Source organism: Bos grunniens, chromosome 6, assembly GCF_055505025.1.
Source record: "Bos grunniens cultivar Pamir isolate PY7600 chromosome 6, Bosgru_T2T1.0, whole genome shotgun sequence".
Classification (NCBI taxonomy): Eukaryota; Metazoa; Chordata; class Mammalia; order Artiodactyla; family Bovidae; genus Bos; species Bos grunniens.
The window spans coordinates 57586276-57603339 of record NC_141170.1 but is presented as its reverse complement, the minus strand read 5'-3'; the positions used below and the strand labels follow the sequence as shown (position 1 = coordinate 57603339).

At 37.6% G+C, this 17064-nt stretch overlaps 1 protein-coding gene across 5 annotated transcripts in view; it reads left to right on the top strand.

The window, feature by feature from the left end:
• Positions 1 to 17064, top strand: part of SLC30A9 (solute carrier family 30 member 9) — an 86457-nt gene that overhangs the window by 37205 nt on the left and 32188 nt on the right. For 4 of the 5 annotated variants that reach the window (XM_086407732.1, XM_086407731.1, XM_086407734.1 and 1 more), the window contains 3 exons: positions 1226 to 1284; positions 5128 to 5195; positions 7568 to 7670. In XM_086407732.1, the coding sequence (XP_086263858.1) occupies positions 1226 to 1284; positions 5128 to 5195; positions 7568 to 7670 (230 nt within the window). Of the gene's footprint in view, positions 1 to 1225; positions 1285 to 5127; positions 5196 to 7567; positions 7671 to 15687; positions 16377 to 17064 lie in introns of those variants that run through there. The other variant, XM_086407736.1, reaches the window with a different exon arrangement.

Here is a 17064-nt window from a genome sequence, read left to right as displayed (position 1 = left end):
AAATAGCATACATACTGGTAATTTAGACCCTCCTTTTCATAAATAAGGCATAGTCTATGTACTTTCTGTGCTTGTTTTTTTTTAACTTGATTATGTGTCCCAGAGAACATTCCATAGCAGGAAACAGAGAGGTTTCTTCATTTCTTTTATAACACTCCATTTTGGGGGTGCACCAGAGTTTATTCAGTCCTTTTCACCTAGGTCGTTTCCAGTCTTTTACTGTTAAAATAATGATGCTGTGAATAGCCTTTACATATATTAGAGGACATACTTAAAGTACAGAATTTGAGAAAGCACACTAATAAAATATTTTTTCCTTATTTTTAAACTTTGAGCTATAGATGGAGAATTGGTTCTTATATCAAGCTTAAATAACTCATCTTGCTGCACTCAAGCTGTACTTGTCAACAGTTCTCCTGTCCCTCTAGCTCCTGGTAGCTACTCTTTTTTTCTGTTTCTATGACTCTGACTCCTATAGATACCACGTATAAATGGAGTCATTCAGTGTTTGTCTTTTTGACTAAGTTACCTCACTTAGCGTAATGTCCTCAAGGTTCGTCCATGTGACAGGATTTCCATTGTATGTATATACCACATGGTTCAGCATTTATTTGTCCATGGACGTTTTGGTTGCTTTCACTTCTTGCCCATTGTGAATGGTGCTGTGATAAATTAGGGTGTGAAAATAACCTCTTTGAGACAGTGCTTTCATTTTTTTTTGGATGTATACCCAGAAGTGGTATTACTAAATCATATGATAGTTTTTAATTTTTTGAGGAGCCTCTATATTATTTTCGATAGCAGTTGCAATATTTTATAATCCTACCAGTATAGTCAAGATCTCCAATTTCTCTGCATTCCTTGCCTACACTTGTTATTTTTTCTTTCTCTTTGTTTTTTGTTTTGTGGTAGTAGCCATTCTAATGGCTGTGAAGTGATACCTCATTGTGGTTTTGATTTGCATTTCTCTGATGATTAGTGATCTGAGCATCTTTTCATATGCTTGTTAGCCAGCTGTATATCATCTTTGGAGAAAAGTCTATCCACGTCCTTAACCCATTTTTTAATCAAGTTGCAAATTCAGATTTCTTACCATCACCTGATATTTTTGTTTGTATCTGGGAGAAGACCATTTAACATAGTCTTAGAATAATTGTGTTAATCTAAAATGTGAAAGGATAAGAATATGTATGAGCTAAATGTATTTCGTAATTCTTTTTTATAGGGCTATTTAGAAACCAAAAAATACTGAGGGAATATAGAGACTTTCTGGGAAATACCAAGGTAAGAATATTTTTCTTTTAATGTTATGTTGAGTATGTATTTCACATAAAATCCTAGAATCTGTCCATGATGAAAATCTAGCATGTCTGTGATCCTATTCCAAGGTAGATCTAATCTGCTAAAAAAAAATACGTTATCTTTCCATCACCACATTTACTGCCTTATCTACAAATGTGCCAGAATACTCTTATTTTCGTTCCTACCAGAAGGAAATTAATATTGGGACCAGTATAGAAAGCTTACTTTTACTGTCCACTTCTTATTTTCTCCTGAGTCCTTCATTGGACTTGCATTCCCACCACTCCACTGAAATAGCTCTTGTCAAAGCCACCGACACTTCCACGATGCCAAGTAGTCATGTTCAGAGTCAGCCTTGCCTTTAAATTGAGCTGGAGGTGTCTCTTGTCAAGAAGTGAGCACCATACCTGGAGAAAGGGCTAGCTTTGCAAATTGTCTCTTTTCTTCTGACTTAAATTTGAGTCATTGCTTCCTTCTTAGAAAATTTAGAAATTAGCAATGATGACAACTGTAGTCATACCTTATTTGATATGCTTTTCTTTCCCATTCATCGTATTCAAAGCCTCTTAACTTCCATTTCCCTTTTGAGCCCTGCATTTCTGGCACCCCAGTGCTGCACTGAAGACCTGGATTCTCTTCGGTGGTAGGGCCTTTGTATGTTGTGTGAGTCACTTCTATGCCTTGACAGACTCCGCCCCTGCCTCTTGCTATGGAGTAATTTAGGCTGGTGAGATCTGCCTCCTGGGAAGACTTACTGCTAGCTTTATATCTTTTTTGCATGGAGGATCATCAGCACCAGATTTTTGAATAGCAGCTGTTTGACTTCTGAAATCTGTGTCACTTAGAGCCCTTTTGAAGATTAATACTAATCAGCCTTGAAATGTTACAGATTTTGAATAAAATTTCTATTATACTTTTTTTTAAAATAGTAATAGAATAAGACTTTAGTATTGAATTTCCTACTGTTTCCATATTCCTTCTAGGAACACTCACTTGAGACTCTCACTAAAGATGGTTGGTTTCCTTCTCTAAAACATAACAGGATTATTCATGTTGCCTGGAATAAAAATATCTTCTTCTTTTTTTTTTTGTCTTTTTATTATTTATTTATTTTTCATTGGAGTATGATTGCTTCTCAATGTGTCAGCTCCTGCTGTACAACAGAGTGAATCAGCCATATGTATAAACATATCCCCTCCCTCTTAAACCTCCTTCTCACCCACCTACTTTGTATCCTTTTTCTCTCTGATCCAGACACTTCCTTCTCTTATTATATTCTTTTATATTCTTCTTCATTTTATGGGAACTCCAATAGTGAAATATATGAACTCACTATATTTTAGGTTTGGCACACGCACTCTCTCAATGTTCAGTGTTCTAACTGATATCTTATTTCTTATCCCTTTAATACATTTTCCCTTTAATATTTCTACTTCTTTGTGCCTTTCCTTCTAATCCTAATTCTCGAACTTCTTGGGATAGTCTTTCAGCATACTGGAGTGGGTGGCCACTTGCTACTCCAGGGGATCTTCCCAACCTAGGGATCGAGCCCAAGTTTCTTGCATCTACTGCATTGGCAAGTGAATTCATTACTACTTGCGCCACCTGGGATTGAAATGATAGTGTCACTTTGAAATTACTTGTAGCTCTTTGAGTATTTTATGCTGATTTTCCTCCTAGTCCTCTGAAATCTATCCATCTACTATGGATCTGTTGCTTTTTGAGATTTTGCTTCCCTTGCTGCTAGATTTCCTTGGACCTTGTCGCTGCTGCTACTGCTAAGTCACTTCAGTCATGTCCAACTCTGTGCGACTCCATAGACGGCAGCCCACCAGGCTCCTCCATCCCTGGGATTCTCCAGGCAAGAACACTGGAGTGGGCTGCCATTTCCTTCTCCAAGGCATGAAAATGAAAAGTGAAAGTGAAGTCGCTCAGTCATGTCTGACTTTTCGATATCCCGTGGACTGTGTAGCCTACCAGGCTCCTCCATCCATGGGATTTTCCAGGCAAGAGTACTGGAGTGGGCTGCCATTTCCTTCTCCAGGACCTTGTCGCTATTTCTGACCTAATTATTACCAACATATTTTCGCATTTCCTACAGCTCTCTCTCTCTCTCTCTCTCTTTTTGGCTGTGCCATGAGGCTTACATAATCTTAGTTCTCCAGGACTCCAGCAGTGGAAGAGCCCAGTCCTGACCACTGAACTGCCAGGGAATTCTCTCTTTCAGAGCGATTTGTGCTCAGTGAATCGTTTTTTCCTTACTATAACATTCTGTTATCGTTTTAAAATCTCATTTTCCTTCCCTATCTGTCTTGTTTACTCCATAAGTTTTCAAAACTTTCTTCTAAAGAAATCTTTTCATCTTCTTCCTTGAGTAGCATGTTTTCATTTTCTACTATTCCTATAACAATTTCATTTTTTCCCCCTGTACTAAGCAAACGATATGGTATATTCTCATTGTAGTAAAATGCACATACACTGGTTTTTGTTTATCAGTAAATGGCATAACTCAGAAATGTGGAACCATGGTCGGACTTTATAAATGAATCACTTTAAAGCTTGCAGCTCCCTCTTTTGTTCCGTTGTCCACAGGAACTTAGTAGGTGCTTTTTAAACCCTAACCTGCAGACCTGACTGCAAAGCATTATCAGAGTGCAAGATAAAAAGAAAAGCATTTTGTTCCCCTCATGCCACATCGGCCTTGTTTTTATCCTTTCTTCACACAAAACTTACTTCTGTCAGAATCTTTGAATGTGCTGTATACTCTGCCTAAAACATTCTTCCAGATTTTTCATGGTTGCTTCCTTCTCATCACTGAACTCCTTTCCCTTAGTATTCTAATCAAAATAGCCCTCCGTGTCATACCCCCAACTCTGTTCTATCAGTCTCTGTCTTAGTTTCTTTATTTATCACTCAGATATGACGGATTCATTCTCCCCTTCCTATGCTAGACCGTGAGATCTATGAAGGCAGGGACTCTCTTTTGTTTACTCTTGTGCTCCAGCATCTAGAACTGTGCCAGGTATGTAGTACTTGCCCAGTAAATATTTCTTGAATAAATTACATAAGGCAGAATACAGGACTTGCTTTAATAGAAAAGTAAAGTACAACCATAAATGTGGAGCAGTGTGAGTATTCTCTGGGGGATCAAGGAAGGCTTTACATAGAAGGGTAACCCTTGGCCAGATATGAAAGAAGATGAGTAAAGCTTAGAGAGATTATAGTGACATATGATAGCATTCCCGGGAGAGGAAAGAGCAGGAAAAGAAACACAGAAAGTATAAATTCAAAGAGTAGCCAAAGAATATTTAACTGAAGAAAAATATTCTCCTTGAATATGTTCTCTACTTGTTTGATTTCCTTTTGTTTTGTTCAGTTTTGGAATTAAACACAGTGTTATTTGAGGGCTTCAGTCTTTAGAGAATAGTCAGGAGTTAAATGAGGGGCAACAGACTTACTGGCTTTGGCTGTTCTTGTTTTAAAATTTAAGAAGTTGCTCAAGAAATGGAAAATTTTAGGTTATTTCAGTTCAGTATATTTTTATCACTTTATTTCTGTTTTTTAATGTAAACAACTCAGAATTTTTCTGGGAGTAGATAGGAAATGAATTACAAGGAAATAAACAACATTCTGGACATGCACTTTCAATTTCCATTTTCCCACAATTTAAATAGGAAAGTCTAGAGAAAAAGAATTAAGTAAATCTAGTTGTGAAGAGGCATTGATAGGGGAGATATTTTCTGGTGTGTCAGAGTCACATATAATGGTCATTGTGCCTTTTGGAAAAATGTTTGAAATTTTTTTGTTTTTGTTTTGTTTTTATAGCCACGCTCTAGAACGGCATCAATTTTTTTAAAGGGGCCAGGGAAAGTGGTGATGGTTGCCATTTGCATGTAAGTACTGAAAAATAAACCTTTAAAAATAAATTACATTGTTTTTAATGTATATATATGAATATAAATTTATTACTTGGTATCTAGATAAAGATAAAAGCGCTGTATGAAAATTTTTCTTCTATTTTCATTGGTGTTTATAGAAATCTTTTTTAAAAAGTTGAGTTGGCCGAAGTTACATTTAGAGTAAACCAACCTGCATTATGACTACTGAAGAGAATCTGCCCTCTTTATTTTTCTGCCATTTAACCCGGTAGAACATAACTGATGCTTTTGCCTCTTTCTTTTCTCCTCTGTCTTCTTGGTCTCTATTATGTTGCCTACCTTTTAATCTATTGTACTGAGTAATCTATTTTAGGATATTTATTTAAGAGCATTAATTCGTAGTTCATTAGTTTGTGCTTTTATTTCTCAAATACATATACTACACGTGTCAGGAATTTTGATGTGGTCTGGAAACATGAAGGTAAAATACGTAATTCTTATCTTCAAGGACTGGAGGGGCACTAGACTAAGAGTCATTTATAATAATACAACACAGATAGTGGCAATAGGGGTGGAGAGACATGGTTAGGTTCAAAAAGAATTTAGGAGGACTGACTAGTGATGGTGCCCAGGTTTCTGACTTGGACAATTGGATAGATACTGTACTATCGCTGAGAAAAAGGGAACACTGGAAGGAAGAGTCAGGGTGGGAGCAAAGAAAATAATGGGTTCCTTTTTGAGTCTGAGGTATTTATAGGGCACCCAAGTAGAGCTGGTCAACAGAAATAATTGTTTTTGTCAATAAAGTGGGATTAGCAGCTAAAGCTTTTTATATTGGAGGAATGTGATGCAGGGTATGTAAATTGCTTAGCATAGTTTCTGTTATATAATACGGTTGTTATATAATATTATATATTAATATATAATATATATTATATATAATATATATTATTATATAATATACTTAGTGTTTATATTATATATACTGTTATATAATACACTTGATGGTTATTATTGTTAATATATATTGGTTTGAAGCTCAGGAAGGAGACCTGAATTAAGAGATAAAGACTAGAGAGTTATTAGGATATAGGGAATAATTAAAGTCATAGGAATAGTTAAGATCACCTGGAGAATGTATATGTATATACATTATAATCTATGAGGAAGGAAAAGCACTCCTGAATAAGCCTTGAAGAATGCTCACATTTAAGAAATTGGTAGAAGAAAAAAAAAAAAGCCTGCAGAAGAGACTGAGAAACAGTAAAGAGAAAGGTGGGGAAAAAACCAGGAGTCTGGTAGAAATCAAAGAAGACAGTGTTTTAAGAAGATAGTGGCAAATACCTCTATAAGATTAAAGAAACTATTAAAAATGTTTTCAGGAATTTAATAGCAAGAAACAGTATATTGTTAAGAACAATCTTATGAGGTGTTGGTGGTGAAGCCATTGTTTAGGGATTGAAGACTGAATACAGAATGAGGAAAACTGAGACAGCAAGAGCAGACACAGTTCTTTGAAGAAATTATCTGAAGAGGAGAGGAGAAAAGGGTAGCTGGAAGGGGAAGTAAGGCTCCTCATTTATTTTTATTTATTTACTTAAAAATTATTTATTTGGCTGCACTGGATCTTAGTTGCAGCAGTGGGATCTTTTAGGCGCAGCATGCAAACTCTTAGTTGCTGCATATAGGATTCTCTGACCAGGGGTCAAACCCAGGTCTCCTGCATTGGGAGTGCAGAGTCTCAGCCACTGGACCACCGGGAAGCCCCTTGCCCCCGTTTCCTCATTTATAAAATGAGGATGTTATTACTTATTAATATTTGTATAATAGTTATAGTAAAACATAATAAGTGACTAAGTACAGTGTCTGAGATAAATTATACTAGTTATTACTGTCCGAATCTGAGCACAACTAGCTTCCTCAGGAGATAATCATGTTTATTTTAGCATGTATGATCTTCTAGTATGACCCAGACTACTTGGTCTAGCTTTGTTTTCACCTCGAGCATCTGCCTAATTAAACAACCTGATCTTCACCAGTGTCGTGTCTTTGACAGTGACCTGCTGAACTACATCACGTGCTGATCTTCTTTCACCTACCTAAGACACAGTTTCCTTTCTGATTCCGTTTTGTCCAAATGTAGAACACCCTCTTTTCTCATCAGTTCTTAAGTAATTTGTTTGCACATATCATGCCTCTTTCATTTAAATATTTAGTGAAACGATAATCTATATTCTTCAAATTTGTATTCTCTTGCCTAAAGTGTAATAAACTAGAAATCTGTTTTATTTTGAACAAAATCGTGTGTGTGTGTATGTGTATAAATAAGCTTTTGGTGGGAATTTTTATCTAAACCTATGCTAAATTATCTTTTCTTTCTCTCCTAGCAATGGATTAAACTGCTTCTTCAAATTTCTTGCTTGGATTTATACGGGTTCAGCAAGCATGTTTTCAGAAGCGATACACTCTTTATCTGATACTTGTAACCAGGTGAGGGGTAAAAGCTTTCTTACTAATTTAAAGTAATATTTTTTGAGATTTTAGTCTAAAAGTTGACATTTTAAAAACTGAATGATTCCTACAGTTGGGTTGTAAAAGAAAATGGAAGGTGTTTTACTTTTGAATGATGACATACAAAGAATTATGATCATAGTATTTGAAAGCTGATTGTTATGCTTTAAAAGCTTTTAACAATGAAGTATAAGATTATCAGATACTAGGTATTTGGGCAGAGGCTTTTTCAAAAGTGATTCTTACATTAAATAGAAATTTGATTTAAGAATATTAGTTCTTATAACTATAAGAGCCAGTGGATTTGTTTGAATAAATATATAAAATAGTCATATGTGATTGATGAATTAAAATGATTTTCACAATAAACTAGTATTGTGATTTTTTCCTTGAATTTACAAATGGAGAATAATTTTTATAAAATTAAAATACCTTCTTGCTGCTGCTAAGTCGCTTCAGTCGTGTCTGACTCTCTGCGACCCCATAGACAGCAGCCCACCAGGCTCCGCTGTCTCTGGGATTCTCCAGGCAAGAACACTGGAGTGGGTTGCCATTTCCTTCTCCAATGCATGAAAGTGAAAAGTGAAAGTGAAGTCGCTCAGTCGTGTCCGAGTCTTTGAGACCCCATGGACTATAGCCTACCAGGCTCCTCCGTCCAGACTCCCTTTAATTCAAATTTTGAATACTACAAATCTAAGCCTTTTTTTAAGAATACAACATTTCTACTTGTATATCATTTCACATTTTAAAAAAGTGGCCTATTAAAGAAAACCTTTTTAGTTTTTATTTGTTTATCCTCCTATTATATAAGAATGATTTGGGAGAACTTATAACAAAAGACACAGGTACGTACAGTAAGAATATTTAAGACAAAGTTAAAAATAATAATGGTAAGGAGCAGGGAGACCAATTTTAATAAAAATTAAATCTAAGAACTCATGTAAACTCACTGTCAGATTAAACCTTTTGTAAAAGTAAAGAAAAAGGTAGGGACTTCCCTGGTGGTCCAGTGGCTAAGACTCCACGCTCCCAATGCATGGGGCTCAGGTTCAATCCCTGGTCAGGAAACTAGATCCCGCTTGCCACAACTAAGAGTTGTCATACCACAGCTAAAGATCCCACATGCTGCAGAGAAGATCAAAGATCCCACGAGTGGCACCTAAGACCTGGTGCAGCCAAATAAATAAATATTTAAACAACTTTTTTTAAAGATAAGGAAAAAGTACAGACACTTGCTATTAGTACTAACAATCATTTTCTTAAATTTTTATACTCAGTAATTACTTAATAACTACTATTTATATAATATTTTGCCTGTTGAGTGGGGGAGAGGTGGGTGAGAGAGAAATACATAACACACAGTAGCTATTTTGTTTTAAGTTTATGTGAACATGAGAAAATTAAAATGTAAAAATAGTGCATATTATTAATTTTAGTTGTTACTTAAAACACTGAAGACAATTTTAAAGTGTCCATACTCTGATATACTATTGAGGGTTTAAAAGCAGGTGGTAGGGGGACTTGCACTGCAGTCCAGTGGTTAAAACTCCATGCTTTCGCTGCAGGGGGCGTGGATTTGATCCCTGGTTGGGGAACCAAGATGCCGCATGCCACGTGCCACAGCCAATAGATAAATAAAAGCATATGGTAGATAGCTATGTATTAATCTGGAATAATAACCATATGACTGAAAAATCAAGTTGCAAAACATATGTACATAATGTAATGTTTCTAGCCATGGGGACTAGACTCACAGTCTTTTGCTATAAACAGCTGAAAAACTATGCAAAGTATATTTAACAGTATTTTCAAACATTGGACTTTAATAGTGCCAAGACTGTGATCCTTGAGGAAGGGGAACAGGTGAATTAAATTATGATCACTCTGATTTTTTTGCTTGGAGGCACTTTTGGGATAGTGGAGCAGGGTGGGTTACCATCATTGAGTTGAGAAGGTAGAAATTAGGGTTCAGTGAGTCTGAGGTGGCTAGAAATTACAAGGCAGATTACACAGAGGAGGGAGCTATGCAGACAAAAAGCTACAGAAGTCTACATAGGGTTTTCCTTGAGTTGAATCTTTGCTGAGGTTTTGTTACGCATGAGTCGGGTAAAGCACCATGAGACTAGGCAAAGAACCAGCAGGGAACATTAACCTGAGTAATCCCTAGAGTTCAGAAAGGGCTTGGATTAAGTTCTGACTTTCTAAGGTTGAAAGTCCTGACGGATTACCCAGGCTTAGACTTTGGTAGTAGGGCTAAATTATCTTAGTTGTTAAATTTTAGAACCTTTCTGACAAAACTCTAGAGCATCATACTGATTTGCAAGTAACTTAATTACCTGCCAGAACAAAGCCCTACGCTTATTAAAAGTAAGACAACAAATTCTAGACATGCAGTATAACGTTCATGGTGTCCATACCTAATTTGAAAAATTTGTATTAGACAACCAGGAAGCAGAAAATTTGACATTCAACGAGGAGAAAAATTAGTCAATAGAAACAGACTCAATTGACATACGATAGAATTAGCAGACAAGGATAAATGGCTATTAAAGATGCATTCATATTATGTATCAAAAGAAAATATGAATATAATGAGAAGAGAAATGGAAGATAGAAAGACGAACCAAATGGAAATTTTAGAGCTGAAAAATATCTTATATGAAAAATCCAATGTATAGAATTAAGAGCAGATTAGACTTTGGAAAGCATGATCATTAAACTCAAGTAAACATACGACTGTAGAAAGCATTCATACTAACACTAGAGTGAAAAAAGACTAAAAAAAGAAAATGAAGGGAGCCTTAGACATATGGGACGTTATCAAGAGAATTACATCAAACATGTAAGGAAGAAACAATAACCAGTAGTACAAAGATTTTCAGATATAGAGGAGAAGGAAACACTTTTCATTTCCTCTAATCAGGCTAGTGCATCACCGACTTGATGGACATGAATTTGAGTGAACTCCGGGAGATGGTGATGGACAGGGAGGCCTGGCGTGCTGTGATTCATGGGGTCGCAAAGAGTCAGACACGACTGAACAACTGAACTGAACTGAACCCTGATTGTTGTTTAATTGCTAAATTGTATCTGACTCTTTTGCAACCCCAAGGACTGTAGCCTGCCAAAATCCTCTGGGATTTTCCAGGCAAGAATACTGGAATGGGTTGCCATTACCTTCTGAAGGAGATGTTCCCGACCCATGGTCCAATCTCCTACATTGGCAGGTGAATTCTTTACCACTCAGTCACTATGGAAGAGCACCTTAACCCTGATCTAAAATCTTAGATACTGCAAGAAAAAAATATGGACCTATATCTCTCATTAACATAGATGTAGATATCCTTTCAGTTCAGTTTAGTCGCTCAGTCGTGTCTGACTCTTTGCAACCCCATGAACCACAGCACACCAGGCCTCCCTGTCCATCAACAACTTGCGGAGTCCACCCAAACCCATGTCCATTGTGTCAGTGATGCCATCCAACCATCTCATCCTCTGTCGTCCCCTTTTCCTCCTGCCCTCAATCTTTCCCAGCATCAGGGTCTTTTCCAATAAGTCAGCTCTCTGCATTAGATGGCCAAAGTATTGGAGTTTCGGCTTCAACATCAGGCCCTCCAGTGAACACCCAGGACTGATCTCCTTCAGAATGGACTGGTTGGATCTCCTTGCAGTCCAAGGGACTCTCGAGTCTTCTCCAACACCACAGTTCAAAAGCATCAATTCTTCGGTGCTCAGCCTTCTGTATGGTCCAACTCTCACATCCATACATGACCACTGGAAAAACTATAGCCTTGACTAGATGGACCTTTGTTGGCAAAGTAATGTCTCTGCTTTTGAAAATGCTATCTAGGTTGGTCATAACTTTCCTTCCAAGGAGTAAGCGCTTTTTAATTTCATGGCTGCAGTCACCATCTGCAGTGATTTTGGAGCCCCCAAAAATAAAGTCAGCCACAATTCCCATTTATTTGCGATCAAGTGATGGGACCAGATGCCATGATCTTAGTTTTCTGAATGTTGAGCTTTAAGCCAACTTTTTCACTCTCCACTTTCACTTTCATCAAGAGGCTCTTTAGTTCTTCTTCACTTTCTGCCATAAGGGTAGTGTCATCTGCATATCTGAGGTTATTGATATTTCTCTCGGCAATCTCGATACCAGCTTGTGCTTTCTCCAGCCCAGCATTTCTCATGATGTACTCTGCATAGAAGTTAAATAAACAGGGTGACAATATACAGCCTTGATGTACTCCTTTTCCTATTTGGACCCAGTCTGTTGTTCCATGTCCAGTTCTAACTGTTGCTTCCTGACCTGCATATAGGTTTCTCAAGAGGCACATCAGGTGGTCTGGTATCCCATCTCTTTCAGAATTTTCCACAGTTTATTGTGATCCACACAGTCAAAGGCTTTGGCATAATCAATAAAGCAAAAATAGATGTTTTTCTGGAACTCTCTTGCTTTTCCAATGATCCAACGGATGTAATGTTGAAGAAGCTGAACGGTTCTATGAGGACCTAAAAGACCTTCTAGAACTAACACCCAAAAAAGATGTCCTTTTCGTTATAGGGGACTGGAATGCAAAAGTAGGAAGTCAAGAAACACCTGGAGTAACAGGCAAATTTGGCCTTGGAGTACAGAATGAAGCAGGGCAAAGGCTAACAGAGTTCTGCCAAGAGAACGCACTGGTCATAGCAAACACCCTCTTCCAACAACACAAGAGAAGACTCTACACATAGACATCACCAGATGGTCAACACCGAAATCAGATTTATTATATCCTTTGCAGCCAAAGATGGAGAAGCTCTATACAGTCTGCAAAAACAAGACTGGGAGTGGACTATGGTTCAGATCATGAACTCCTTATTGCCAAATTCAGACTTAAATTGAAGAAAGTGGGGAAAACCACTGGACCATTCAGGTATGACCTAAATCAAATCCCTTATGACTATACAGTGGAAGTGAGAAATAGATTTTAGGGACTAGATCTGATAAACAGAGTGCCTGATGAACTATGGATGGAGGTTCATGACATTGTACAGGAGATAGGGAGCAAGACCATCCCCACGAAAAAGAAATGCAAAAAAGCAAAATGGCTGTCTGAGGAGGCCTTACAAATAGCTGTGGAAAGGAGAGAAGCAAAAGCAAAGGAGAAAAGGAAAGATACAGCCGTTTGAATGCAGAGTTCCAAAGAATAGCAAGGAGAGATAAGAAAGCCTTCCTCAGCAATCAATGCAAAGAAATGGAAGAAAACAATAGAATGGGAAAGACTAGAGATCTCTTCAAGAAAATTAGAGATACTAAGGGAACACTTCATGCAAAGATGGGCTTGATAAAGGACAGAAATGGTATGGACCTAAGAGAAGCAGAAGATATTAAGAAAAGGTAGCAGGAATACACAGAACTGTACAAGAAAGATCTTCACGACCCAGATAATCACTAAGGTGTAATCATTCACACTCATCTAGAGCCGGACATCCTGGAATGTGAAGTCAGGTGGGCCTTAGTAGGCGTGACTATGAACAAAGCTAGTGGAAGTGATGGAATTCCAGTTGAGCTGTTTCAGATCCTAAAAGATGATGCTGTGAAAGTGCTGCACTCAATATATCACCAAATTTGGAGAAGTCAGCAGTGGCCACAGGATGGAAAAGGTCAGTTTCATTCCAATCCCAAAAAGTAAGGCCAAAGAATGCTGAAACTATCACACAATTGCACTCATCTCACACGCTAGTAAAGTAATGCTCAAAATTCTCTAAGCCAGGCTTCAGCAATATGTGAACCGTGAACTTCCAGATGTTCAAGCTGGTTTTAGAAAAGGCAGAGGAACCAGAGATCAAATTGCCAACATCCACTGGATCATCGAAACAGCAAGATATCCTTTCAGTTCAGTTTAGTTCAGTTCAGTCTCTCGGTCGTGTCTGACTCTTTGCGACCCCATGAATCGCAGCACACCAGGCCTCCCTGTCCATCACCAACTCCCGGAGTTCACCCAGACTCACGTCCATCGAGTCGGTGATGCCATCCAGCCATCTCATCCTCTCTCGTCCCCTCCTCCTCCTGCCCCCAATCCCTCCCAGCATCACAGTCTTTTCCAATGAGTCAGCTCTTCGCATGAGGTGGCCAAAGTACTGGAGTTTCAGCTTTAGCATCATTCCCTCCAAAGAAATCCCAGGTCTGATCTTCAGAATGGACTGGTTGGATCTCCTTGCAGTCCAAGGGACTCTCAAGAGTCTTCTGCAACACTACAGTTCAAAAGCATCAATTCTTCGGCACTCAGCCTTCACAGTCCAACTCTCACATCCATACATGACCACAGGAAAAACCATAGCCTTGACTAGATGGACCTTTGTTGGCAAAGTAATGTCTCTGCTTTTGAATATGCTATCTAGGTTGGTCATAACTTTCCTTCCAAGGAGTAAGCGTCTTTTAATTTCATGGCTGCAGTCAGCATCTGCAGTGATTTTGGAGCCCCCCAAAATAAAGTCTGACACTGTTTCCACTGTCTCCCCATCTATTTCCCATGAAGTGATGGGACCAGATGCCATGATCTTCGTTTTCTGAATGTTGAGCTTTAAGCCAACTTTTTCAGTCTCCACTTTCACTTTCATCAAGAGGCTTTAGAGTTCCTCTTCATTTTCTGCCATAAGGGTAGTGTCATCTGCATATCTGAGGTTATTAATATTTCTCCCGGCAATCTTGATTCCAGCTTGTGCTTCTTCCAGCCCAGCGTTTCTCATGATGTACTCTGCATAGAAGTTAAATAAACAGGGTGACAATATACAGCCTTGACATACTCCTTTTCCTATTTGGAACCAGTCTGTTGTTCCTTGTCCAGTTCTAACTGTTGCTTCCTGACCTGCATACAAATTTCTCAAGAGGCAGATCAGGTGGTCTGGTATTCCCATCTCTTTCAGAATTTCCCACAGTTTATTGTGATCCACACAGTCAAAGGCTTTGGCATAGTCAATAAAGCAGAAATAGATGTTTTTCTGGAACTGTCTTGCTCTTTCCATGATCCAGTGGCTTTTGGCAGTTTGATCTCTGGTTCCTCTGCCTTTTCTAAAACCAGCTTGAACATCAGGAAGTTCATGTTCGTTTAGATATAATCAAATTGAATCTAGCAATATAGAAACATTATAATAGATCATGATCCAGTGAATATTCTAGGAATGCAAATTTAAATATTCAAAGTCAGTAGAAGATTAATATGCGAAAATCTATTGCATTTCTACTATCAACAAACAAATGGAGAATGAAATATTTAATAAATTCCCTTTGTAATATTAAATACTCAGTAAATTTAACAAAAGATGTGTAAGACTTTAACACTGAAAACTTAAAATATAACTGGAGGAAGTAAGACCTAAGGAAATGGATAAAGATACTATGATCATGGGTTGGATTACTGCATTAATATGTCTGATTTCCCTAAATTAATTTACAAATTTAATGTAATCCAGCAGACTTTTTTTTTGTTAGAAATTGACAGACTGATTAAATTCTATAACTTATATGCAAATGTAAAGAACCTGGAATATTGAAAGCAATCTAAAAAAATTTTTGGAGGATTTTAAGACTTATTTCAGAGCACAATAATTAAGACAGTAGGGAATTCCCTGGTGGCTCAGACCATAAGAATCTGCCTGCAGTCAGGAGAGACAGGTTCCATCCCTTGGTGGAGAAGATTCCCTGGAGAAGGAAATGGCTACCCCCTCCAGAATTCTTGCCTGGAGATTTCAATGGGCAGAGGAGCCTTGTGGGCTATAGTCCATGGAATCGCAGAGTCGGACGTAACTGAAGAACTAACACTTTCAAGGTATTGGCTCAAGGACTGACAAATCAGGAGAACAGAGTAGAGGGTCCAACAGACAAAGGCACCAAAGCAGTTCAGTGAAGAAAAGAAACTCTTCAACAAATGGTATGGGAAAAATTGGATATTCACATGGATAAAAAACAAAGGACCTCGACTTATACAAATGCCTTCATGCCTCATACAAATTTAAGGTGGACCCAGAAGTACCAGCTAACTCTATGAAAATACTGGAAGAAAACCTAGGAGAATATCTTCTAGGCCTTTGGGTAAGCAGAGATTTCTTAAATAGGACACAGAAATAGGACCATAAAATAAGAAAAACTGCATCAGAATTAAATATTCTTACTAAGGACACTTTTAAGACAGTAAATAGGCAAGTTGCAGATAGGGAAAAAATATTGGTAAAGCTTATAATCTGACAAAAGACTGGTATCCAGGGTAAATAAGGAACTTCTATTTTGTTATTGTTGTTCAGTTGCTAAGTCACATGTGACTTTGTGACCCCACCGACTGTAGGACACCAGGCTTCCCTGTCCTTCACCAACTCCCGGAGTTGCTAACATTCATGTCCGTTGAGTCAGTGATGCTATTCAACCATCTCATCTGCTGCTGCCCTCTTCTTTTGCCTTTAATCTTTCCCGGTGTTAGGGTCTCTTCCAGTGAGTCAGCTCTTCGCATCAGGTGGCCAAAGTACTGAGCTATAACTCAGTATTAAAAAAGAAAATCTAAGTTTTTTTTAAAAGGCTGAAGATTTGAAAAGGTACTTCACAAAGATACATGAATGTAGTTGATGGACACAAGGAGGTGTTCAGCACTATTCATCATCAGGAAATGTATATTGACACCCAAACAGGGCCTCTCTACACATCCCCTATAATGATTAAAATTTAAAAGCCTGACAGTCAAATGTTGGGTTAAGATGTAGAGCACCCAAACCTTTTAGATATTGCTGATGGAGTGTAAAATGTTACAACCACTCTTAAATTAGTCAGTTTCTTGTAAACATGTGTCTATTGTTAGACTCAGCAATTCCCCTCTTAAATATTTAACCAAGAGAAGTGGGAACAAAAGTCCACAAAGACTTGTATAAGAATGTTTATAGCACTGTAAAGGTGCTGTAATGGACAAAAAATTGGAGTCAACACAAATGTTCATCAACAGTGGAATAAACAAATTGTGGTATATTCATACAATGGAATATTACCTAGCAATAAAAAGAAAAAATGAAATTCTTATCTGTAACAGCATATATGTATCTCCAACAGTATGTTAAACAAGAGATGGCAAATACAAAAGAGTAGTAATTGCATGATTCCATTTACATTAAATTCTAGAACTTTGACTTTAATCTTTGGAGAACAGTATTAGTGATATCTTATTTTTATAAGAATAAATATGGCCCATATTAAATTTATAGAACTTCTGATACCTCACGCTTCATTGCACAGCCAACCTGAACATTAAGTATTTTAAAAATGATTGAACACTTATTGACTATTTTGTAAACATTATAAACACAGACATATATAGTGTGAATCAATAATGAGTATTTTAATTTTAGTATACAA